This window comes from Bubalus kerabau, chromosome 22 (assembly GCF_029407905.1).
Source record: "Bubalus kerabau isolate K-KA32 ecotype Philippines breed swamp buffalo chromosome 22, PCC_UOA_SB_1v2, whole genome shotgun sequence".
Classification (NCBI taxonomy): Eukaryota; Metazoa; Chordata; class Mammalia; order Artiodactyla; family Bovidae; genus Bubalus; species Bubalus kerabau.
Genome location: NC_073645.1, coordinates 9,951,431 through 9,978,549, shown reverse-complemented (window position 1 = coordinate 9,978,549; position 27,119 = coordinate 9,951,431). Strand labels below are relative to the sequence as shown.

Sequence of the window (27,119 nt, the reverse complement as noted above, 5' to 3'; positions counted from 1 at the left end):
CAGCACTGTTTATAATAGCCAGGACATGGAAGCAACCTAGATGTCCATCAGTGGATGAATGGATAAGAAAGCTGTGGTACATATACACAATGGATTATTACTCAGCCATTAAAAAGAATGCATTTGAATCAGTTCTAATGAGGTGAATGAAACTGGAGCCTATTATACAGAGTGAAGTAAGCCAGAAAGAAAAACACCAATACAGTATACTAAAGCATATATATGGAACTTAGAAAGATGGTAACAATAACGCTGTATGTGAGACAGCAAAAGAGACACAGATGTATTGAACAGTCTTTTGGACTCTGTGGGAGAGGGAAAGGGTGGGATGATTTGGGAGAATGGCATTGAAACATGTATGTGACAACGTGTATGTGAAACATGTATGTGAAACGAATCGCCAGTCCAGGTTCGATGCATGATACAGGATGCTCAGGGCTGGTGCAATGGGATGACCCAGAGGGATGGTTTGGGGAGGGAGGTGGGAACGGGGTTCAGGATGGGGAACACATGTACACCCGTGGCAGATTCATGTTGATGTATGGCAAAACCAATACAATATTGTCAAGTAATTAGCCCCCAATTAAAATAAATAAATTTCTATTAAAGAAAAGAAAAAACAGTGCACCTTACCTCGTCAAAAAAAAAAAAAAAAAAAGAGAGAGAAATACTTCTGCTTCACCAGCTTTTTAAGAGCTCTCTACCTTTGGGTCTGCAGCTTTATGTGATTAGATCTTAGATACATTTGAGTCTAAATAATGGATCGTTCTGGTTTGTGTCCTTATACAGGGCATTTATTTATGTTTTCAGTTTGGGGATATTTATACTGTTATGGCCCTGACAAGATCTTGAACAAGTAATACTCCTCCAAGTTTTTGAAATATTAAAGAGGACAGGATGAGAAAAATAGAAACAGAAAAGAGGCAGGGAGAGAAAACTTTTTTTTTTTTTTCATCTTAACCATTGCTCGATAATATGCTAAAAAGCAAATACTGGATCACAGTCCAGGGATCATTATTGGAAAAGGAGGTTAACGTAACACAAGGTACCCCACGGCTGATTCAATATGCATTGTTTTAGCTGTGCAACAGTTCCTTGATGTCACCATGTCATGTTGACGTCTTCTCAAATTCCTTTGCATTCTCTCCAGTTGTGAGTAATTCAAGGAATAAGTACTACACTTGATGAGTTATTGGAATGCTCTGAAACTTTCTCTTTTTATCATTCTAAACAGGTCTAGACTCTTTCTAAAGAAACTAGTGTAGTAGTAAAAGTAAAAAGTAAAAAGTAAAGTTGCTCAGTTGTGTCCGTCTCTTTGCAACTCCATGGACTGTAGCCTTACAGGCTCCTCTGTCCAAGGGATTTTCCAGGCAAGAGTACTGGAGTAGGTTGCCATTTCCTTATCCAGGGGATATTCCCTACCCAGGGAAGTAGACAGAAACATTATTAATTCTCTTAGAAATCTATTGTTTTGACTAAACTTTTTGATTCTTGCTATTCAGGGCCAAGTTGGAGGGAATTTTAAGTACCCATTCTTTTCCAGTTGCTTTGGCCTGGTTGCCATTTCCTTGTCCAGGGGATCTTCCCAAGCCAGGGAAGTAGACAGAAACATTATTAATTCTCTTCAAAATCTATTGTTATGACTAAACTTTTTGATTCTTGCTATTCAGAGCCAAGTTGGAGGGAATTTTAAGTACCCATTCTTTTCCAGTTGCTTTGGCCTGAAGGAATCTGAATTTGGACAGTTACCTGTTTTGATCTACCTGGTTCCTTTTGATTCTTTTTGGGTTTTCACATCTACAGGGCAAATGACTGCTTCTGAAGGAAGAAGAAGTAGAAGGGTGTATGTTTGTATTTTTGTGGCAGGGTGGAGAGATTAAAAAGTAAAGACAAACTTTCAGTTCATATGAATATCTGCCTATCTTACTCTATTATACAAGTAAATGTAATGGGAGAATATATTTGCAAATTATAAACGTGATAAGGTAGTTGTATTAGTCACAGTTCTCCAGAGAAAACAGAACCAGTAAGATGTGCATGTGTAGAAAGAGAGATTTATTTTAAGGAATTGGCTCCTGAATTATGGATGCTGGCCATTTCAAAATCTGCAGAAGAAACTGGCAGGCCATGGAAAAGCTAATGTTGCAGTTCAAGTTCAATGCCATCTGCTGGCAGAATTCCTTCTTGCTTGGGGAATGTCAGTCTTTGTTCCTTTAAGATCTTCATTTGATTGAAGGAGGCCCACACACATTATGGATGGTAATCCACTTTAACATTTAAATCGATGAGTTTTGAGTAATCTAGTCTCAAAGTTCACTTGCTGAAAAGTTAATCTTATAACACACACACACACACACAATTCAGAATAATGTTTGACCAAATATCTGAGCACTATGGCCCAGCTAAGTTGACACATAAGATTATCATAAGACTTATATCTAGAATATATAAAGAATACTTACAATTTGATAATAAAATGATAAATAGGTCAATTTAAAAATGAGTGGATTTAAAAAGTTAATAGATAAAAATGAGTGAATAGATATTTTTCAAAAGGAGATATACAAAAATCCAATAAGTATATGTTTCTTATTGGATTATTATTAGCAATCATCAAGGAAACAAAAATAAGAACCCTAATTATGCACCACTTCATACCCTCAAGGGTGGCTAGAATAAAAAAGACAATGACAAATCTTGGTGAGGATGTAGAGAAATTGTAACTCTCGTACGTTGCTTGTGGGATTGTAAAATGGTGCAACTTCTTTGAAAAACGGTCTAGAACTTGATTTGTATCTCTTTAAATTATGTATTTTGCTTATTTGTATAATCTATACCATAGTCTACAAAATATTCAGTTTTCATTTTTATTCAGCTTCCTTACTTGAGTTAAACCAGTAGCCCTATACCTAACAAAGACCCAAAATATCTAAACAGGTTGGAATAATGGATGGAGTCCACTAAAATTAGGTAAGAGAGGAGAATATAGTTTTGCACATGATTAAAAAGAAAAAAAAATACAGAAGGAAGGAACAGAAGGATAGGATGGTGAAGACAGGGCAGAATGTAGGCAATATTGCTGGAAACAAGGGAAGAAAACAATTGAAATAACTTATAAATTTGCCCTGGAGAAGATTTTGGGGGAAGGTATTGGATTCCTTTTTAACTTAGTGGACACAACTTTCTGTGTTCAAAGGATGGGGAACTCCATCTCTAAAAATAGCCTGGATGAAGGATTTAACCCATCACTGATGCATAGGGATAAAGCAGTATCTGCCTCTTGTAGTACTGTACGTCTTAAATTGTATAATTATTGTAAAATTAGTAGCATGCAAACATCATTTCAGATGTCCATCATCAGTGCTTACCAACCCCTTTCACATGTTGACACATAATGGAAAATGTTTACCCTACACACATATTGAGGTTAACAAATAAAACTCCTTATGACTAGAGATGACTGGTCAGGGATTTTGACTGTCCCAGGTCCTACTGGACTCTCCATCTGAATGGCTGAGGAGGCATTTTGTAATATCTGGAGACATCTATGCTGGTTATAATATTGAGTGAGGTTAACAGAAGGCTGCCACTGGCCTCAAATGGGTAGGGGCCAGGGTGCTATTAAACAGCCTGCAATGCATAGGACAGCTTTACAACAATCCGTCCAGTACCAGATGTCAGTAGTACTGAGTCTGGGAAATTCTCCTGTAGAGTAACTGGGATAGGACTTGGGAAACTCTGCTGCAAGTATGAAGGAAATAAAATCATGTAATATGATCAAGGCTGCCAAGGACTGTTGGACTACTTTAGCCAAAGTGGTTACAAAAGTTTTAGCTTAAGAGGTGACTGAGTTCACAGCCGTGGCAAGCATCACAGATAGCAAAATATAGTATATAATGTATGGATAGATATCATACGTATTTGAAAAACTGCAGTGTATAAGAAATTAGTTAAGATATTGTAAATATTCATGCACTGATTTGGTGCTTGAACAATATTGATTTTTTGGCTTCTACCTAACTCTAAGATTCTGTACAATCACATTCTCAACTGAGATCTCTCTAGTCCAGAGCCTCAGTCATTTTCATTTCTACCCCTGTGGGAAGTGTCTTCTCCGTTATCTCCTTGATCTATTTAGCTATCATTATATGGGAGAAATAAGTGCTTGTCCATTGCTTTAAATTAGTCTCTAGTTTTGTGAACTTTTATCACTTTAGACTGTAAGTTCTTTAAAGGCTGTTGCTGTTCAGTCACTAAGTCATGTCCAGTTCTTTGTGACCTCATGGGCTACAGTACCCCAGACTTTCCTGTCCTTCATATCTCCAAACATGAGTTTGCACAAACTCACGTCCATTGAGTTGGTGATGCCATCCAATCATCTCATCCTCTGTCTAGTAAAGGCTAATAATATATTCATAATTTCTTTTCACAGGGTACTTGTAGGCAATACCTTCAACATATTAAGGCTGACTGTGCCAGGCTGAGGGCATCTGTTTAAACTTCTGAGGCCACTACTATTATGGTTGACCCTTGAACAACAGCAGGTGTTAGGGGTACTGACTCTCCATGCAATCAAAACCCCACAATCAAAACCACTACTGCACAAGTTTACAGTAGGTCCTGGCATCCATAGATTTGGAACCACAGGTTCAACTGACCTTGCATTACTTATAGTACTGGACAGTCATATTTAGTGAAAAAAATCTGCATGTATGTGGACCCCCACAGTTCAAACGCATGTTGTTCTATGGTCAACTGTGCTTTTACTATTCGTGGTTTATAACTGGGGGAACTGTTCAGTTCAGTTCAGTCCCTCAGTCATGTCCAACTCTTTGCGACCCCATGAATCGCAGCACACCAGGCCTCCCTGTCCATCATCAACTCCGGGAGTTCACTCAAACTCATGTCCATCGAGTTGGTGATGCCATCCAGCCATCTCATCCTCTGTTGTCCCCTTCTCCTCCTGCCCCCAATCCCTCCCAGCATCAGAGTCTTTTCCAATGAGTCAACTCTTTGCATGAGGTGGCCAAAGTACTGGAGTTTCAGCTTTAGCATCATTCCTTCCAAAGAACACCCAGGACTGAATCTCCTTTAGAATGGACTGGTTGGATCTCCTTGTAGTCCAAGGGACTCTCAGGAGTCTTCTCCAACACCACAGTTCAAAAGCATCAATTCTTCAGCGCTCAGCTTTCTTCACAGTCCAACTCTCACATCCATACATGACCACTGGAAAAACCATAGCCTTGACTAGACGGACCTTTGTTGGCAAAGTAATGTCTCTGCTTTTCAATATGCTATCTAGGTTGGTCATAACTTTCCTTCCAAGAAGTAAGCATCTTTTAATTTCATGGCTTCAATCACCATGGGGGAACTGAGGATCAAGTAATACAGCTAATGGGGAAGTAGTTTATTCCATCCAATCTGAAGCTGGAATTGGCACCTTTCATTACTATGCTGTATTCCATCTTGAAAATTTGTAGCATAAATGAAGAAGAAAAAAATTATTTTCCCCCATTACCTACTCCTTTTTTATTTTTTTAAATAGGAGATGCCTCCTTTTGAAAATGTTTACTTGTCTTTTTCTTCTTTTTTCTCCTTAGGAGTAGTAAACTTTTCCCAGTCAGCATTTTTAATTTGTTATGACAGGAATCCATTTTATGCCTTAAACAAACTTCAAAACTAAGCAGTTTCTAGTCTTTTTATCACCAGGATGTATATGTTTTGCCTTATGAGGTCTGTAATTCATTAAAATGTATGTGCTCTCCAAATATGAAACCAATCTGTAATAAGTCAGCTTTCTAGAAAACATTCATCAGTTCAGTTCAGTTCAGTCTCTCAGTCATGTCCAACTCTTTGTGACCCCATGAACCACAACACACCAAACCTCACCATCCATCACCACTTCCCAGAGTTTACCCAAACTCATGTCCATCGAGTTGGTGATGCCATCCAACAATCTCATCCTCTATTTTCCCCTTCTCCTCCTGCCCCCAGTCTTTCCCAGCATCATGGTCTTTTCAAATGAGTTACCTCTCCACGAATGGTGGCCAAAGTATTGGAGTTTCAGCTTCAACATCAGTCCTTCCAATTAACACGCAGGACTGATCTCCTTTAGAATGGACTGGTTGGATCTCCTAGCAGTCCAAGGGAGTCTCAAGAGTCTTCTCCAACACCACAGTTCAAAAGCATCAATTCTTTGGCACTCAGCATTCTTTATAGTCCAACTCTCACATCCATACATGACTACTGGAAAAACCATAGCCTTGACTAGACAGAATTTTGTTGAAAACTAATGTCTCTGCTTTTTAATGCGCTGTCTAGGTTGTCATAACTTTCCTTCCAAGGAATAAGCGTCTTTTAATTTCATGGCTGCAATCACCATCTGTAGTGATTTTGGAGCCCCCCAAAATAAAGTCTGACACTGTTTCCACTGTTTCCCCATCGATTTCCCATGAAGGGATGGAACAAGATGACATGATCTTAGTTTTCTGAATGTTGAGCTTTAAGCCAACTTTTTCACTCTCCTCTTTGACTCTCATCAAGAGGCTTTTTAGTTCCTCTTCACTTCCTGCCATAAGGGTGGTGTCATCTGCATATCTGAGGTTATTGATATTTATCCTGGAAATCTTGATTCCAGCTTGTGCTTCCTCCAGCCCAGCGTTTCTCATGATGTACTCTGCATATAAATTATATGCATATAAGCAGGGTGATAGTATACAGCCTTGACATACTCCTTTTCCTATTTGGAACCAGTCTGTTGTTCCATGTCCAGTTCTAACTGTTGCTTCCTGACCTGCATATAGGTTTCTCAAGAGGCAGATCAGGTGGTCTGGTATTCCCATCTCTTGAAGAATTTTCCACAGTTTATTGTGATCCACACAGTCAAAGGCTTTGGCATAGTCAATAAAGCAGAAATAGATGTTTTTCTGGAACTCTCTTGCTTTTTCCATGATCCAGCGGATGTTGGCAATTTGATCTCTGGTTCCTCTGCCTTTTCTAAAACCAGCTTGCACATCTGGAAGTTCACGGTTCACATATTGCTGAAGCCTGGCTTGGAGAATTTTGAGCATTACTTTACTAGTGTGTGAGATGAGTGCAATTGTGCAGTAGTTTGAGCATTCTTTGGCATTGCATTTCTTTGGGATTGGAACGAAAACTGACGTTTTCCAGTCCTGTGGCCACTGCTGAGTTTTCCAAATTTGTTGCATATTGAGTGCAGCACTTTCACAGCATCATCTTTTAGGATCTGAAATGGCTCAACTGGAATTCCATCACCCCCACTACTTGAGTTGTGATGCTTTCTAAGGCCCACTTGACTTCACATTCCAGGATGTCTGGCTCTAGGTGAGTGATCACACCATTGTGATTATCTGGGTCGTGAAGATCTTTTTTGTACAGTTCTTCTGTGTATTCTTGCCACCTCTTCTTAATATCTTCTGCTTCTGTTAGGTCCATACCATTTCTGTCCTTTATTGAGCCCATCTTTGCATGAAATGTTCCCTTGGTATCTCTAATTTCCTGAAGAGATCTCTAGTTTTTACCATTCTGTTGTTTTCCTATATTTCTTTGCATTGATTGCTGAGGAAGGCTATCTTATCTCTCCTTGCTTTTCTTTGGAACTCTGTATTCAGATGCTTATATCTTTCCTTTTCTCCTTTGCTTTTCGCTTCTCTTCTTTTCACAGCTATTTGGAACGCCTCCTCAGACAGCCATTTTGCCTTTTTCTTGGGGATGATCTTGATCCCTGTCTCCTGTACAATGTCAGGAACCTCTGTCTGTAGTTCATCAGCACTGTGTCTAGAGAGCACTTGAAATTGTTGTCACATAATAATATATAAGCGTGCTTGGTACTTGTGGTTTCTCCCCTATAGGGGTTTGTAAACAAATAGTGAATTTGTGTGAAGTATGACTAAGGGGCTTATCTTTAACATAAGCATGAGATCCTATTTACAAAATGCTAGTTGGTAGTATTGGAGCAGATCATGATAAACCTTGAATTCCTTTCAGAGAGCAGAGTCATAAACCTTGGTCTGAATTCTACGATTTGCTCCAATTAAAGTATGACCTGATATTTTAAACTTTTTCTTTTTTAATCGAGGCATCTTTGTAGCTACTAAAAAACTAGTTTAGAGGCTTGTACACATTTGGCATCTGAGACATAAACAATTGATGATAGAAGCCACCCGCTTGCACTTACAGTAAGAAGCTGAAGATAAGAAAACCAGTTCGACTTTGAGTTTTTGTCACAAAATACAAAGCTTGTGTGGCTTGGAGAGAGCTATCAAACAGCTTAGGCAGGAAGCAAAGTGGGTGTTAATTTCCAGGTCTCCCAAAGGCCTCTGGCTATAGGTCCTCCTGGAAGTCCATTACAAGGCAACTTACCATTCCCCTGCAGAGAAGGAGTCATGCAGTTTCTTAGGCCAATAGCTACAAGGCTGCTTCCTAGTAGATAAGGCTCTGAACATGGGCAGACAGTATTTCAGGCATGAGTGTTCATCAGAAGTCAGTCAATATCAATAAGGAAGGAACTGTGATGAGCCAAGGCTGTAGTGAGACTGCATCTCGATGGAAAAATCCTGTGTGTCTCATGGCCTCTGTCTTCTCTTAATTACTATGAGATGTTGTCAGTGAGCTTCTCTTAGCTCTCTGGGAAGAGTTACCATTTATTTATTTATTTTTACTTACAATGGAAAATTATTATTTGAATAAAGTAGCATGCTGTATTTTGTAAATAGACTTACAGTACAACACCATTCTGTCATTTCTCTTTGCTTCGTATGACTTGTGCAAATTACTTGACATTTCCAAGAATCATTCATTATTGTGAGCATGAGAGCAGCTGAGCTATCCCTGACTCCTCTGTTCTCTTCCAAAGATATTCTTTAAGATCAAGTCTTTCTTTTTTAGAGGCTTGCCCTAGGGCAGCTTTATCATTTTGTTTGTTGTTTCCTTAATTCTTTCATAGTTTGTGCTTCAGAATCATATGCTTGCTCCTATCTTGCCTGGAACTTGTCTTTTTTTCTACAGTTCTCTCTAAACGCCTTAAGGATAGGATGTGTCTCAGCTTATATCCCATTTCCAGCCGAGCAAGGATTTGCCTGACATTTACTGCATAACCAATAAGTATTTTCTGAATGAACAGTCTAAGTTGGTTTTCAGTAAATATGTGCTATGTGAGTGACGCAGTGAATGAAACAAAACTGTTCTGTTTTATGTTTGGATGCTCTCACATTCATCCAGACTGCAGATGTGTCAAGGATCAGAGGCATGTGTTCTGAAATATAAGAATTTATAAGTATTATCTGATGATACAGGCTTGTCTGGTCGCTCAGTGGTAAATAATCTGCCTGCCACTGCAGGAGACGCGGATTCAGTCTCTGGGTCAGGAAGATCCCCTGGAGAAGGAAATGGCAATCCATTCAAGTATTCTTGCCTGGGAAATCCCAAGGACAGAGGAGCCTGGCGGACTACAGTCCATGGGGATCACAAAAGAGTCGGACACAACTTAGCAACTAAGTAACAACAACAACCTGACCATACAGAGAAGGTAGACAGAAGATTCCCAGGGACCCAAAATGAAGGTCAACTATAGAGAGGAGCTGTGGAGCATCATGGGCTTACAAGATCATGGAAAAGGAATAAGACATTGTTCTTCTGTCAGCTCTCTGGTTTCCCTTATTCATTCAGGGAGATATAACAAAAGCCAAACTTTTGGAAGGATATCCCCTTCCAAAGGAAGGGGAACACTCTCATAAACATTCCAGTATAATGTCCTTAGGCAGAGAGCTGAGCTATTGTAAATTATTACTTGATAGCTAGGGGATAAAGGCCTCTAGAAATCATCTTCCCAATTTCCTGCAATTGAAGTTCAGTACTTGATTATGGCAATCCCCCAATCTACAGTTTTACAGTGTACATATCTGTTCTGTCTTTTTACTTAGCTTCTCATCTAAAGAATAGAGATGGTTACCTGACATGTGTGTGTTGTTATTGTTTAGTTGCTAAGTCATGTCTGACTCTTTTGTGATCCCATGGACTATAGCCCACGAGGCTCCTCTGTCGATAGGATTTCCCAGGCAAGAATACTGGAGTGGGTTGCCATTTTCTTCTCCAGGGGATCTTCCCATTACAAACATGTAATCTAACAAAATAATCAACCCCTTTTGTAATTGTCCCTCAGATTTTGGATATTCTGTTCTGTTTTTCCATCCATTTCTTTCTCTTTATATTTCTGTTTTGGAAGTTTCTATTCACATGTTTTTCAAACACACTGATTTTTGTCTTGGTCATGTCCAGTCTACTGATGTGCCCATCAGAAGCATTCTTCATTTCAGTTACAGGGTTTTTATTTTCCAGCATTTCCTTGTGATTCTTCCACAGAGCTGCTACCTTCCTGCTTCCATTATCCATCTGCACTAGTGTGTTGACCACTTTTTCTGCAAGAACCCTTAGCATCTCATTCATTGTTATTTTAAATTTCCTGTCTGATAATTTCAGAATTCCTGCCATATCTGAGTTTGGACCTGGGGCTTACTTTGTCTTTTCAAATTGTGTTTCTGGCTTTTAGCATGCCTTTCGGCTTTTCTGTTGAGAGTAAGACATGATATATTGGGCAACAAGAATCAAGTAGATAGACATTTCGTGAGAAATCTTGTGTTTATCTGGCTAAGAGTTGGATTTTGTTTACTGTTTGCTTAGTGGTGGTGTTAAAGGCTATAATTTCCTCTATTGTTTTTGTATCCTCCTCTTGTCTTTGGGTCTTTGTGGAAACTCCTTCTTAAATAGATTCTGAGATTTGCCGTCTTCCAGCTATAATCTCTCATTATTATACAGGAGCTATTGTACTGATGCAGTGGAGTATTAAGGTTCTCCAGAAAAGCAGAACAAGTAGGAGATTGTGTGTGTGTGTGTGTGTGTGTGTGTGTGTGTCTGTGTCTGTGTCTGCATGTTTGTGTATGTGTGTATGTATATATATGGCGGGGAGAGAGAGAGATTATATGGAATTGGCCCATATAATTTTGGAGGCATAGGCATCTTAAAACTCTGTCATCTGTAAGCTGGACACCCAGAGAATTTGCTAGTATAATTCAGTCTGAATATGTAAAGGCCTGAGAATCAGGGGAATCAATAAATAGTGTAGGTTTCGATCTGAATCTGAAAACCTAAGATTCAGGCATACTAATAGTAGGAGATTGATATTCTGGCTTAAGCAATCAGGCAAGAAGGGCCAAATTCCTTTTTCCTCTGTCTTTTAGTTCTCTTCAAGCTCTCAATGGGTTGGATGATGCCCATCCACTAGTTCAAATGCTAATTTCATCCAGAAACACTCTCACAGATATGTTCACAAATGATGTTTAGCCAAATATCTAGGCACCCTGTGATCCAATTAAGCTGACATAAAATTAACCCTCACAGATGGCAAGGTGTGGAAGGGAGGAATGTATTCTGTACTCCTGTTACTAAGTCTCAGTCTTTTAGTGAGCCTGAGTTAGGTATTTCCTTCCCCCTCCCATCAAAGGCTAGATGGGGCTAGAATTGAGTATTTTCTTCACTGAGGTTCGTCAGCCTTTGGTAAAACCTCCTTTGGCTCTGCTAAAATAGTTTTCCCAAGGGTAGGTCTTGTTAAATAGAAAAGAGAGAGCTCTGAGTATATTTCACAATAAGGCTTTCCTCTTTCCCAGAGGGAAGCACTGGGAATTCTTTTCTTACATTCAGGCCTAGCACGTGGTAGAGGGTAGTCCTCCTGAAAATGTGGGGAGGCCCCTGACTGGGCCTCCAAGGGGTTTTCAGCTCTCCAGCTAGTCTTCAGTGAGTATCTAGTGATGCATCACTGACAGGCTGAAGCGTTCTTACCTGTGCTGACTTCAGCTGGGGGCTTCTCCCTCTGGGCTTTTGCTGTGAATCTCTTTATCCCCATCACCAGTTTTCAGGGCTGCAGTTTGTCCTGTGACCTCAGTTTTCTGACGGATCTAAGAAAAATTACCAGTCGTCAATTTGTTCAGCTTTTTTTCTTGTTGTGAAAATGATGATGACTTCCAAGCTCCTTACATGTCATACTGGAAACCACTGCGTTTTAATATTAAATGTAATATCCCTGTAAAGCACTTAGCACAGCTCATGCCATAAAGTGAAGCTATATTGTTAGTTATTACTGTAATGTGTTATTGATTTCATCAACATTATTTTCTAATAATAATTAAATAACATGATATAATAGGCATCAAAAAAGTGACTACATCTCTCTGAGAAAACTAAAATATAAGTTCTTTACAATGTTATAGGTTTAGGGGAGGAATTGACTCTGGTCAGAGGTCTGGAGCAATCAGAATTACGGGGTGATGCTGGCATGAAGAACAAATCTAAGCTGAAAGCTGAACCAGAGAATCTATAAGGAGAGGGACCAGTCAGGAACATGAAGAAAAATAGCAAACATTAAACTCAAGGGAATATAAGTTTGGGAATAGAAAAGGTGATGAAGGAGATAATAGCGTTTTTAGACGGTTGACCCATAGCAGAACTGATGCAGCCAGCTTCATCTTTTGTATTCAAATATGGTGCTTCTGTGCGCAATAGCTATTTGTTCCAAGAGATGTTGAAGTTTATCCAAGAAAGGCTGCCCTTTGGTTCACAGGTGTTGCCACTGTTTAGAGCAAAGCTGTCATAGACACGTGGCCTGCCCAACCCCTTCATTCAAATAGAACCTCCTTATCCCTGATTACCATGGGTTTCTAGGGGTTCACTTGTCCTGTGTGCTACTGAATTTCTCAATGGTTTGGAACTGTCAGTGTTTGAAAAGTACCTTCAAAGAAAGGGTGATCTTTCTGACTTGCCTACTTGCGGTCATATCAGTTCACCATAGACTGATTGCTTGTGCCCTATTTTCCTTGAACATTTCTTGCTTAGCATTTTTATTTTTTTCTTACCACTTGTAAGTAGCTCTAGAAGCTTTTCTTGCTTCAGGATCTCATGGTCTACATCCTTCCTTAGTTTATAGTATTAAGATAGGTATGTATGTTGATATCACTTTAGAAAATCAATTTTTTGACTTCCCTGGTGGCTCAGACGGTAAAGCGTCTGCCTACAATGTGGGAGACCCGGGTTCAATCCCTGGGTTGGGAAGATCTCCTGGAGATGGAAATGACAACCTACTCCAGTATTCTTGCCTGGAAAATCTCATGGATGGTGGAACCTGGTAGGCTACAGTCCATGGGGTCGCAAAGAGTCAGACACGACTGAGCAACTTCACTTCACTTGCAGCCTGAAAGAAGATTGGACCCTAAATTGGACCGTAAAGCCCCATGAACTTTCAGTTTGTGCTAGACCTTGATTCTGATATTAGTTTCCTAAAAAGATTAGATCATGTGACTCACTTGGGGAGATTGCTTAAAATACAGATTTTAATACACCTCAGAACAACTGAGACGTATCTAGGGAGGAGCCTCGAAGCCCAGATTTTCCGTAATACTGCAACTTTGCAGTTCGAGTTACAGATTGGCATCAGACACCACACACATGTGCTTACCCACATGCACACAGACATGTGTGCCTTCATTTTTCATAGGTTCCCACTTTGTTTAGTTACGGAAACAGAACACAGTGGAATGCCTTCTCCTCCTCCTATGGATACCCTGCTGCGAGTGACATTTGAGGCAGGCAGGATCCTGTAGGACTAAACGAGAAGGTGACACTCGATCCTGTCCATGTCCTTTCATCACGTGGCGAATGTTGTCATTTGAGAAGACATTGTCTTAAAATTTTGGCATTTTCATTGAAGTCAGGGATCAGCAAATAGCCTGCCACCTATTTTTGTATATGAGCTAAGAACGTTTTTTGAATTTTTAAATGGTTGAAAAAAATTAGAAGAATAATAGCTCTTCATGCCAAATGAAATATATATGAAATTCAAAAGTAACTTTTATTGGAAGCCAGCCACACTCATTTCTTTACTTACTGTCTATGACTGCTTTGACCCTGCAGTAACAGCTGAGCAGTCACAGACAAGACCTGAAAACCTGGAATATTCTCTAGCTGGAACTTTGCAGAAAAAATTTGGACAAACCTTGATTTAAGAGACATTGACAGGTATCGAACTCTCCTGGATTGTGACCAGCATCAGCAGAGTACCATCCTTATCTGATGGAAGTGGAGTCAGTGATCTTGAAGGATCACTCTCTGCTCCCCACTCTCCAGGGACCTGGAAACATTCCACTCATTTAAATTTGACTCTGATTTTATATCCTCTGACCTGGAGGTTCTGATACTGACTTTAGGCTGAAAACCAGAGTCACAACCCATTCCCTCCCTAATATCCTGGTGGTTAATGTGCTCCAGATAATTTGGGAAACACCAATTCTAACTTGATTTCATGAAGGAAATGATGAACTTGCTTGTCAAGGTGTCAAGTTATTTGCTGAAGGTATTTGTAACTGATTTTGGAAGTGATGGACTAAACTTCAATTCTCTGAAAGACTTTCTTGGCATTATATCATATGCCGTAAAATAATCACTAGTAGGCCTTGACTTTCTAGGCATACCAGTTAGTGACACCTTTAAGGAAACAGATCACATTCTTCAAATGCAAGCAGATGAGATACTTCCCATATTGAATTAGAAAGGGTTGTTTTAAGTGGAAACCAGGAGGCTCCTGGGGCTTCTGTCATTGCTTTCAATGTCAGCTGCTAAAAAGCTTAAGGGCCAGAAAGCTTAAGGTGAAGAGAAAAAGAAAAAAGTTAATAAAGAACAATCCCAGTGTGCTCTGACTGACACTTGATTTGTTAATCTTCCTTCCTAATTAGCATTAAAGCTTCCCCTATTTGGTGAAAAAGATATGTGGGTGAACTTTCACTTCTAAAGAGATGTTTTAACAGCTGCTCACCATCCTAAGATGAATATCAGTAATTAGAACTATTATCATTTTCTGTCATCATTATGGCTACTGTTATTAATCCCCAACATACAAAACCACGATGCTAATGCTGGCTGGCTATACCAAACTCTGAAATCCTAATCATCATTCCCAGCTCTAGAAACGAAGCTATTTGTAAGAACAAAGTAGTTATTAAAAGGACAGGGTAGCTGTTTAATGTCTTGTTGAGTTGGGGTTCACCAGCTAAAAGAATTTTAGAGTGACACCCTACTTTCATTCTGCTTAACTGATTTCAAGGGTCATTGGATTTGTTCCATAATAGTTTAAGTTGCACGTATAGACCTTGACTTCTCAAATGTGACTCCCCTGCTGAATTTGCAAACAGCTATCATCACTGCTTGGCAATAATCAGTTACCTCAGGGCATATTACTACTGATCCGCAAAAAAGAGATAGTGGGAGAGTGGCTTTAATATTTTAAAAATAGTAAATCTGTTGTTTAGAAGCAGCCCAGACCACTGTGTGCAGTAGTCTAAAATGTATTCTTCTCTGTTTAGTTACTTAATCCATTATTCTGAAATTGCAGAAAAGGGAGTATTGCCCCCACTCATTCATCTTTGAGTTGCTTTTATTTGATGTTCAAGGAGAACAATTAAACTGTGCATGCCAAACTCAATCATAAATATATCCAAAATCAGACAAAAAAATAATATACTTGTAATTATAGTGTGTAAATCAAAAAGGCTGAGTTTAAATGACTGAGACTAATTAATTTTCTATCTTATCAAAATTTTGATTAATCAAAGGTGGCTCATCTGCCAATTGCTAAATATTTATCAGTAAATCAATAATGGGCTTTATTGATAACCTTAAGGCAACACCTTCGGGCATAAGATTACATTAATTTGTTTTTAAGTGGAAAAGTATTGAAAGGAAATGATTTCTTTCCATCCCGAATGTATAATCTATTTCCCAGCATTACATGTTTCAGATCTGAATTTGAAGATGAGTGCTGAAACAGAACAAATTAGAATTTCTAAAACTATTTTCCAAGTAAAATTTTTGAGAAATAGTCATTCCATAGCCTTGCTTTGAAGGATGCTGACATTTTGAAACCTAATAAGATCTTCTGAATTTTCTTTCAGAATTTCCCAAACTTGACCCAGGGCATTTTCGAGGCATATAATTTTCACTTTTTACGTGTCAACATTCCACAGAGCACCATGAAAGAGACAGCAGGAGATGCTGGTCTAGGCATGAAGCTTCTTGCAATGAAGTTGACTTGCGTAGGAAGGAAGTGTGGGAGATTTTGATTACTGCATGACAGCCGTGGGAGCATTGGAAAGGAAGGAAGCAATGAGGTCCAAGGTGTTAATCTCTGAGAGATTCAGAGTTTATACTCAGTGTGCTGAATGGGTGCCCCCTGGGCAGCAGGAGGGCTGCCATATGAACCCCAGATGAGCTCCACCTCACTGCCTCACCAACCAGCTTCTAAGACTCACATGCTTTTATGTGAGTATGGATTTCTGCATCAGGTCATATTTTTTTATTTAATATGGATTGGATATAGTTGCTTTACAATATTGTTGTTAGTTTCTGCTGTACAGCAAAGTGAATCAGCTACACATATGCATGCATTCCCTCCTTTTTGGGTCTCCTTCCCCATTAGGTCACCACAGAGCACTGAGCAGAGTTCACTGTGCTACACAGCAGGTCCTCATTAGTTATCTACTTTATAAATAGCAGTGGGTGACACTCTGTACGTTTCCTAACTTTATTTTTTATTGCCTAAATCCTCTACAATGAAATTAGAGTTCATCATTTTTAGTCTGAAAGTAATGATGCATTCATGCATGTTAATATTGGCTTATAAAAATATATAAACTAATATATATGTTTATAAAATGTTAGAAACAAAGTGGCTTCAAGTGCCCATGACCACTGTTGGTTCCTGGAGGATCTATGATGACACCCAAAAGACCAATATAGTTAGATATTCTAAGCTAAAATTTATTTAATTTAAAAGAATGGTTTCTATTATGAGATTGATTTTTTTCATGTCTAAATGGGCTTTGTTTTATTAAAAACTGGAGAAGCATAGTTTTAATTGCATTGTATGTTTAGGTGTTCTTACTTGGGGAAAATGCTATCCCCAGGTTGTTTTTCTATTATTTTAAAAATATTACTGAGTTGCTAGCCTCTTCAAGAATTTACAGTTTCTTAGAGTTGCTTCCTCCACCTCCTCCACCTCTCCCACCCAGCTGATTCTAGCAGGTAGCAATGATCCCAGCTGGTCTTAGTGAACTAGCTACTTCTTTTATTGCAGATGTCTTTCTCTATTTCTTTTCTGACAGCAGCATAAATTTATGTGCTAAGGGAGAACTGTGGCTGTGAAGTGGATTTGCTCTTAGCAAAGTTCACTGGCCCATTATAGAACTGAATATTCATTCTTTATGTTTCTGGCACATCTGTCTGACACAGAACTAATTGTCCTGGACTACACCTGTTACAGTGTTATTACCTGGAAACTGATGAGCCAGGGATCAAATCAGCATCTCCAAATTATAATAACCTCTGTACTAGGAAGGTCATAGAGTGCTTATAAGTAAAATGTTAGAGATGAGAGAAGCCCAGGAAGTGATCTTGGTCAACCCTTTCATGTCATAAATGAGGAAGCCAGATTTGATGTGATAAACATAGTTTCCTTGATATCAACTAATTAAACTCCACTCAATTAAAAGTGTTCCCTTATTTCCTATAGAAGAGGAAGGACTTTCAGTTGTATTAGGATAAGCTAATCACAGTATATAAATTCTTATAAGTTGTTAGTAAATTAACAGAACTCACATTCAGGAAAAATACTGTTAGAATTTTCTTTTTCTTATTAAAGTATTTATGAGATCACCTCATAAACATTTTCAGCCCAAATAATGTACTATGGAGTTCTGTCTTCAAAGTTTGTATTTTTTTAGAAAAGGAGACAAATATTACTACCAAACATAGTTGGTATGTTTGAAAATCTAACATTACTTTCAGTCTTTCTCTGTGGAAAGTAATTTTCTCTGCTGAATAATGTAGAAATTTAGCCTGAGTGCTCCTCATTAGAAAGGATAATTTTTGTTAATGTAATACTATAATTCACTTATTCTTACAAATATTCTGTTACATTCCTCACCTCAGAAATGTTCTCATTTAAACATTGAATATCATCTGCCCTTCCCTGAATTGGTTTGGTATTGATTTTTTTTTTCTAATTGAGGATAATGTTCTTTAATTCATTTCAATGAGATTGTTTCTATTAATTCTAAAAATACTCAGAACATACTACACTATCTGAAAAAGCAATAAAGGAACAATATCTGAGAAAATTAGCTCACTGTTGACCCTGAATTATTATTGTTTGATAATAACAATTGTTGCTATTTATTGAATAGTCACCGTGTGTCAGATATCAAAGACTATTTTAGTCCAGTTGCTGAGTTCTAAGGTAAAAGCTATGATGGAATATTAAGGCCATTTTGTAGGTAAAGAACGCTGTGCCCTGCTCCAGGGGACCTTCCTGATCTAGGGACAGAACCTGCATCTCCTGTGTCTCCTGCACTGCAGACAGATTCTTTACCGCTTAGCCACTGGAACTAGGAACCAATTTGAGGTTTAGTTGTGCCCCTTTAAAAAGGTCCAGCCCAGTGGGGACTGTAATATGGATGTGGCCAAGGAACTTCAAAAGGCAGAAATATCAGCTTCTTATGAAACGTTGAACCATGGAAACCTTTCTATCACTTTAAAATTTCTTTTTCAATGAAAAGCTTTCAAGTACCTCTACTAACTGCTGCCGGTGAAGTGATGATGAACTTGACAATGATGCTAGCTTTGTCCTGCAAAAGGAAGTAGGTGAGAGTTGTCTTAGAAGCAAAATGAGAAGAAAAAAAACCTATTCTTTTCATAATCAGTTCCTGAAGTGTTTTTCTGGAATAGCTGATATTTTTGTCAGAAATTGCATCTGGGCAACCTGCCTGCCTTTTTTTGTTCTTAATTTTTTTTTTTTTTTAACATTCTAGTCTAGACCAACAGATATTATCAAAGGATTTGGACAGTAGTCCCAGTGTGATGTCACATTTTCAAAGCACAAATGTAAAGCAATATGCAGGCACTGGTACGGTGCCTCTTGATCACAATCCTACCTTATCTTTCCTGGTGTTTCACACTGTACTAAAGGGGAAGTGAATACACATACCTATGCTGGTTGAGGCCAGCACGGTAGGAGATGTTTCTGGTCTCAGATGGGCAGCTGTTCAGCTATCACTAGTTCTTTCTGTGCAAGAATGAAGGGCTACTGTTGCACCTGTTCTGATTTTTTTCTTTTTTTTTAAGCAGAAAAATCCGTATTTTTTTCCCAAGATTTTGTTTTTTTAGAAAATCAATACTATCAAGGATTGTATACTATAAAGGATGTAAAGGAAATAAATCTTCAATATGAATTTAAGTATGTGTACCCACTAATTTTATTTTTATTCATGATGCTGCTGTTGAGCTATCACGAAAAACTGTGCTACAGGCAGGACACATTCTGAAAACTGAAGACACAAAATCAGAACTTGAAGCTATCTAAGTTGAAACTAAAACTTCAGAATCAGTCTTCCTGGGTTCAAATCCTGATTCTATCTTCTACGTTCAGTATTATCCTGAGCAAGTTACACAATCTTTGTGTGCTTTATGCCTTCTCCAATGAAATACTGATATAAAGCTATATAATGAGGTAGTGTCATAAGGCTGTTGTGAGGATTCAGTTAGATAATTAGAATATATCTAGCAGAAACCTTTAGCTGCTTAATAATGTGTACCTGCTTTAATAACAATAATAGCAATATTTCACATCACTTTCAGTGCAGCAGAAAAGAGAAAGTCTGCAGAATCACAATTACAAAACGAGTTTTCCGCAGTGAAGTGATGCAGACATAGGTAATGTCTAGTTATAGTGTCATCTTTAAAATTAGTTTAAGAGAATTGCTTAGATTTCTGTTAAAAAGAGTTGCAGACTTTTTACTTTGAGTGAGTAGAATACTTATGTGTATATTTATGCACACACACAAGCTAAATAAGCCAGGGGACTTGGGAGAAATCCCTTTTGCTGAGCTACAGCGATAGAATTGCATAAAAATTGAAGTTGGAAGAAGAGCTTTGCTGATATAATTCAAAAAGCAATCACTCAGTTTCCAAGATTAGAAGAACAAAGCAGATAGGAAAGGCAGAGTAATCACTGGAAAAGAGAGAACACACACATATTTCATCCATGTGTACATGTGTGTACACACACACACAACTTGGGCTAGTTCAGGTTGCTTTTTGGCTTATGTCAGCCCAAGCGCAATGTACATTAAGAAACAACTCTAAATTTTCTTCAGGATTCATGTTTTGAAAATTATTTTCGGGAAATCCCTTTTTTTGAACATTTTTAACTTCATACTTTTGAAATCTATTGAAAATTACTAATCACCTTATATTCGTTAAGATCAGTAACACCGATTACCTTGTATTAGTTACGATAAGTTACGCTACAGTAACAGTGCCCAAGTATCAACAGCTTAAGTGTATTTCACACTCAGGTTACATGTTCAGTGTAGGTCACTCTGGGTGTTCTGCTGATTGTGGTCTCTCACAGACCAAGGCTAACAGGGTTTATCCCTGTTTCTCCTACCTTCTTTCTAGAACCTCTGACAATTCTGAATTGAAAATAATATTGAAAAATTAACTTATTGGTGAAGAGGAAAACTGTAAGAAGCATCCCTGATTTCCTTCAGCATTATTAGACTGTATTTCCAAAGATAAAGCTCAAAGTTGTATCTGAGTAGTGTATTTTCTTATAGAGAAATTGAATAAAAAGTTGAACCATTCTTTATTACATGGATTTTAATCAAGTATTAAGTGACAAGATAATTAGACAGGAAAGAGGAAAAACCAAATGATAGGGTTTGGAGCAGAACTATGACTTACAGGTTTAGGAAAATCTTATCAGCATCCAGTCAAAGGAGGATGGCAGTGGCCATGGAAATTGGAATTTGCTGGAAGCGTAAGAGATTTATGGGAAGATTTCCATGATTTACAGAAATTCAGAAAGAAATAATTATTTTTGCTCTTCAGTCAGCAGGAGTAACTTCTCTTCAAATTTAACTTCTTAGACTAGAGTTGGAAATCACTTTGCTTTTAAGAAAATTACAGAAACAAAGAAGAGGTACTCTCAGTACTGGTAAAGTGATGGATTTAATGTTTATAATGTTATTTCTAGATTTTCCAGACCACTTGATAGGACTTCATTTACAAGCATAAAATAGTTCTCCATGTGAAAACTAATACAATTATGTAAAGTTTAAAAATAAAATAAAATTAAAAAAAAAAATAAAATAGTTCTCCAAATGAAAGCAGAGAGATTTGTATATTTCACATTATTTATTGTGGCCATACTCTTAGGACTTCATTTACAAGTATAAAATAGTTCTCCAAATGAAAGCAGAGAGATTTGTATATTTCACATTATTTATTGTGGTCATACTCTGTACATCATGAGCTCTTAAAAGGAAAGGCATTAAATAAACCTATGAAATAAAGAATAAATTAATATGCATCTGACTCGCCTCCAGTGCTGGCCTGTTTTGAGGGGTTAACCTGATTTAATGTTTCCAAGGGGGTTTAGCTATGATGTGCTTTGAGAAAGAGCATATTGAAATAAGCCATGTTTTTAAATCTTGGCATAAGTATGAGAACTAAGTCCTTGGTTAGCCTGACCTCCTTTTGTTCCAGCCTGACTGTAAAACTTTAAGAGTTCTACACACCATCTGCATTCAAAGACTCTGTGAACTCCCTGTTTATTTACTGTTTAATTTCTCTGTACTTTGTTTAATTTCTTAAAAATAATGCTGTGTTTTCCTTTTTGTATGAACTAAAACTGCAGACCTTTGGTATAGCCACCACCCAGGAGTATTTAAGTGCCCAATAACCACTGGCTATTTTTGCCAAAGTCCAAGGATTCATATGCTAATAAGCTCATACTGAATCTGAACTGAAATGTGCTTAAGAGCAAGATGGAAAGATGCATTTCCTCTTTATGAGGGCATTGGTATCATTCCTCTTCTTTAAAATGATTAGAAAGTACATTCTCAAACATTTCTTTCTGCTCAACCATTTTATTATTCTAAGACATAATGACACGTTTGCCTCTTTCTTCCTTCTTACTTAACTTTTATTCCATTGAGAAGCCACACTAACACGTGATAGCCTCCCAGGATTCCATTGCTTAGAGGGCACCCCCGGTCTACCTTGCAGGGTACCAGTGTGAGCACTTCGGTGTCAGGATACTCACGTTCAAATCCCAGTTCTACTTCCCTTCTGGATGTGTGACTTTGGGGCAATTGTTTAACCTTCTAAGGCTCAGTTTCTCCATCAAGTGAAATGAGAGTAATATAATTGTGTGTATTCCAGAGGGTTTTTGTGAGATTTGGGAATGATTAAATGAGATGATGAAGGACAGGAAAGCCTGCCATGCTGCGGTCCATGGGGTCACAAAGAGTTGGACACAACTGAACAACTGAACAATGAATTGTTAATATTATTTTACTGTCACTATTTTCAAAGTGGGAGGCATATAGAAATAGGGTATATGGGTGGACTCATCAGAGAGGATGAATTTTGTTGTACATGAGCCCATGGAGCTGTTTAAAGTGTCTGGTAATTCTTCTAGTTATGTTCTAGTGCTTGGTTTGGTTTTCATTAGTTCATCCCATCAATCAGATCACCCTTGATGTTTAAAACAACTCCAGGTTTTATAGTTTTTTATGCTCTTGTCATCATCCCATTATTTTCAAACATTGTTTACCATAATTGAACATTATTTTGTGATATGTTCTTTTTAGAATCTCAATTTATTTCATATGATTTTGCCAAAGTAACTATAACAGAAGGTTCTCAAAAATTTTTGTTTATTTGCTTTTGATACAGAAAGCATATAACATACAGCCAAATTGAGATCTTTCTGCCCTGTTATAACTGGTACTGATTTCTGTTTGGTTTTGTTAATTTTGATAGCCCCACTCATTTTTAAAAATTCACAGTCCTTTATAAGCCTGATTAAACATACAAACTTCAAATGATATAAGGAAGTAGAGCCTGCACTTAACAAATATATAAAATTAAGAGCAAACTCTGATCCTATTCTTACATCTCTTCTTCCTTGATGGGTTTCTGAATGCTTAGTCAGAAATAAAGGATGGACCTAGAGCCCAGTAGGCTGCGGTCCATGGGATCGCTCAGAGTCCGACATGACTGAGCGACTTCACTTTCATTTTTCACCTTCATGCATTGGAGAAGGAAATGGCAACCCACTCCAGTATTCTTGCCTGGAGAATCCCAAGGACGGGGGAGCCTGGTGGGCTGCCATCTCTGGGGTCGCGCAGAGTCGGACACGACTGAAGCGACTTAGCAGCAGCAATTCTACTTCTGGGAATATTCCGAAGGAAACAAAAACACTGTATTAAAGAGATATCAGTACCCCATCATGTTCATAGCAGCATTGTTTACAATAGCCAAGACACAGAAACAACCTAAGTGTCCATCGACAGATTAACAGAAAAAGAAATTGTCAAGTATACACACACACACACACACACACACACATAGACACACATATGCAGATATTATCCAACTATTAGAAAAGGAAATCTTGCTGTTTGTAACAATATGAATAGACCTTGAGAGCATTATGCTCAGTGAAGTAAGTCAGACAGGTGGTGGATGAGGGAAGTGGGAATTGGATGAAGGTGATCAACAGGCACAGACTTTCAGTTGTAAGGTAAATAAGTACTAGGGATATAATGTACAACATGACTGTAGTTAACACTGCTATATGATGTTAAAAGTTTTAAAGAGAATAATTTTTAAGAGTTCTCATTAAAAGGAAAAACTTTTGTTTTCTCTTTTGAAAGTGAAAGTCGCTCAGTCATGTCCTTTGTGACCCCATGGACTTCTCGACTCCATGGAATTCTCTAGGCCAGAATACTGGAGTGGGTAGCCTTTCCCTTCTCCAGGGGATCTTCCCAACACAGGGATTGAATCCAGGTCTCCCACATTGCAGGTGAACTCTTTACCAGCTGAGCCACAAGGGAAGCCTAAGAATACTGGAATGGGTAGACTATTTCTTCTCCAGCAGATCTTCTTGACAACCCAGGAATCGAACTGGGGTCTCCTGCATTGCAGGTGGATTCTTTACCAACTGAGCTAACAGGGAAGCCCAAACTTATATAGTGCTGTATATCAATTATATCTCAATAAAACTGAAAAGAAAAATAATAAGGATTTTCTACTTGGTTTTGGAGAGACTTTACTCTCTTGACCATAATATGCTTATCTCTGCATGCCTCTGGTAACTATTTTTAGGAGAAGAATTTTTAAATATTATATGGCTATGAAATGGCATTTTTTAAATACCAATGGGAATAATAAAAATATGATAGACAAATGCAGAAGTACTGCTAAAGAAGAAAAATCTTGCATTTTCCCTCAAACTTACTAAAATTTGACTTCTATGAGAATTCATATTGATGAATGACCCAATTTATTTAGTTTTCTTCCTTGTTTGTTTTTATTAGACATCCCTAAGCAAGACTTTTGGCAACCCACTCCAGCACTCTTGCCTGGAAAATCCCGTGGACAGAGGAGCCTGGTAGGCTACAGTCCATGGGGTTGCAAAGAGTCCGACAAAACTGAGTGACTTGACTTTAAGCAAGACTTAGATACTAAGAAAAATTGAGACTATTTGTTGAATTCCTAGAAAAGTTGAAACCTGCAGTGAAGGAGAATCTTTTATGTACTGACTGGTTCACTGTGTACTTCCTTTGAATTAAAATTTGCATTGATGGAGAATTTCTGAGATTCTATACTTTCCTTTTGGAAAGAGATAGGTAATTAGTCACTCACTGTGGCCATTAATTCAACTTTGTTCCCCCTGACTTCTCTTTATTGCTGGCAAGATGGATATAACAATATTATCTATGTTTTCTGGTTTGTAGTGAAAAATAAATTACTTCTTTTATTTTAAACAGTTTGAGCTCCAACTTGTTTATTTCAAGAAAGTCCTCCCATTATTTGGGGGATTGTTCCTCTGGTGATAATCATAGGACGTCCCCAGGGCATATGCTTTTCTCCAAACTTTGCTGAGCCTGAACCACTGCACTTCTATGAGTCAGAGAGAATCCCTGTTGATCTGATGCGAGGAAATGGGGTTGAGACTAGACCTCTGCTTAATATCATTGCCACTGGTATTTTAATACTACCATGGCTGTACTGATTTTTCAAGTTCAAGGAAGAGCAAGCCCCACCTCATTGAAGTGTCAGCCAGAGCTATATTTGGGAAAGCTGGCTTGAGTTCCAGACAGTAAGGCTTTTTAGAGTCATACTAACATATAGGTTCCACTCTACAATTCCATCCTTGGGGAGCTGTTTATTGGAATTCCAAAACACTGTTTCTCTTCAACTTTGACATTGCTGTTACTTTCCTTTCAATATTCTTCTTTCCTCTCCCTCCTTTTTCCCACCAAAGAACCAAAGCCTTATCTATTTCCTGTACTAGAATGAGTGAAACATCAATTTAAGGGAGAAATCCCTATCACATCACAGTAGGTATTATTATCATGAGCATCCATGAGATGAAATTGAAAAGCAGGAAAATTTTACTTCTCAGGCTCTAAGTTTGGGGAAACCAAGTCTAGTTACATAGGGAAAAGTACTAACTTACCATCTTAGTTATTCTATCTGTCCTGTTTGTTATGTACCAAAACACTGTATTTCATTGAGTTTTAGGCACCCTCAACTGTAAGACACATCCTAATTTTAGAGACAGTAAATGTAAATAGAAACATCTAAGAACCATGAAATTTGGTAAACAGCTTTCATGTGTGGTTTAGGAAATTTTCTTCTGTGCATTTTTTTTCTTTTAAACATAAAATATGTTCAAAATGGAAGAGATAATAAAGAATAGTATGGTGAACACTCAAGCACTAACCGTGTGTTTTAAGAAATAAAACAACGCATAAAGTTGAAGCTTCCAATGTGTACTTCCAAGTACAATATCCTGGTTCAGCCACTTGTAGCAAACCCTATACCAAATTTAGCATTCATGAACATGTCTTTATATTTTTATCACACATGTGAATGTCGATAAACAATTTTTAGTATGTTTGACAATCTTAATTTTCTTTGTTTATGTAAAACTTTAAACTCAAAAGTAGAGAGAAGTAGTTTAATAAATATGCATTTACCCTTTTCTAGTTTTAACTATTATAAATACTTGACCAATACTGTTTCATCCATCACCCCACTTCTCTCTTCCCTCCCCCACTACTGGATTGAAGTAAATTCCAAACATTATATTTTTTTCAGTAAATGCTTTAGTATATATCACTAAATGATAAAGAATTTTTGAAATCATATCCAGTATGACAATAGTCATCATTAAAACAACAAATGATAATTCCTTAGCATAATTAAATGCCAGTAAATGTACCAAATTTTTCCATATATTTTAGAGATTTCTTTTTATAGTTGTTTTGTTTGAATCAGAATCCAACCAAATTTGGCATGTGGATTTGATTGGTATGTCTTAGGTTAATTTACACCTATCAGTTTTCTACTCCGAATTTTTCACCTCTTCTTTCCTTGACATTTATTGTTGGAAAAAAAAAAAAAAAACCTGTGGAACTTCCCAGTGAATATTCTCCCTTTCCATATGGATATTCAGTGTTAGTACCACTCTGTCCTTTTCTCCCCACAAATAAACAAGACTGTGTGTCATGTGTGTCTGTACAAAGCAGTTCCTGTACGTACACTTCTGTTCCATCCATCCATAGGGGTCAGTCTGGGACTATATAGGTCAGTATTATTCTCTTAATTATTATTACTTTATGGTAAATAGGATAACTCCCTCTTTTAAGTTTTTCAAAATTGTCTTATCTCTTAGCTTTTTGCTTTACCTATAAATTCTACTAAAAGCTTATGAAGTACCCCATGCTCAATTCAGTTGCTCAGTCATGTCTGACTTTTTGCCTTTCCATGGAGTGTATGCCTATTTTAAAGTTTATTCTTTGATCTCTTTATTATTTGGGACTTCCGAGGTGGTCCATTGGTTAAGATTCTGCACTTCCAATACCAGTAAGCACAGGTTTGATCCCTGGTTGGGGAACTAAGATCCCACATGATGTGCAATGTGATGA

At 37.9% G+C, this 27,119-nt stretch overlaps 1 protein-coding gene across 30 annotated transcripts in view; it reads left to right on the top strand.

The window, feature by feature from the left end:
• The window catches only part of PRKG1 (protein kinase cGMP-dependent 1), a 1,681,227-nt gene that overhangs the window by 1,293,134 nt on the left and 360,974 nt on the right, over positions 1–27,119 (top strand). Inside the window, exon 1 of one of the 30 annotated variants that reach the window (XM_055561129.1) lies at positions 16,151–16,400. The exons of 28 other annotated variants lie outside the window; for them this stretch is intronic. In XM_055561129.1, the coding sequence (XP_055417104.1) occupies positions 16,278–16,400 (123 nt within the window). In that variant the 5' untranslated portion in view covers positions 16,151–16,277. Of the gene's footprint in view, positions 1–16,150; positions 16,401–27,119 lie in introns of those variants that run through there. One more of the 30 variants, XM_055561133.1, reaches the window with a different exon arrangement.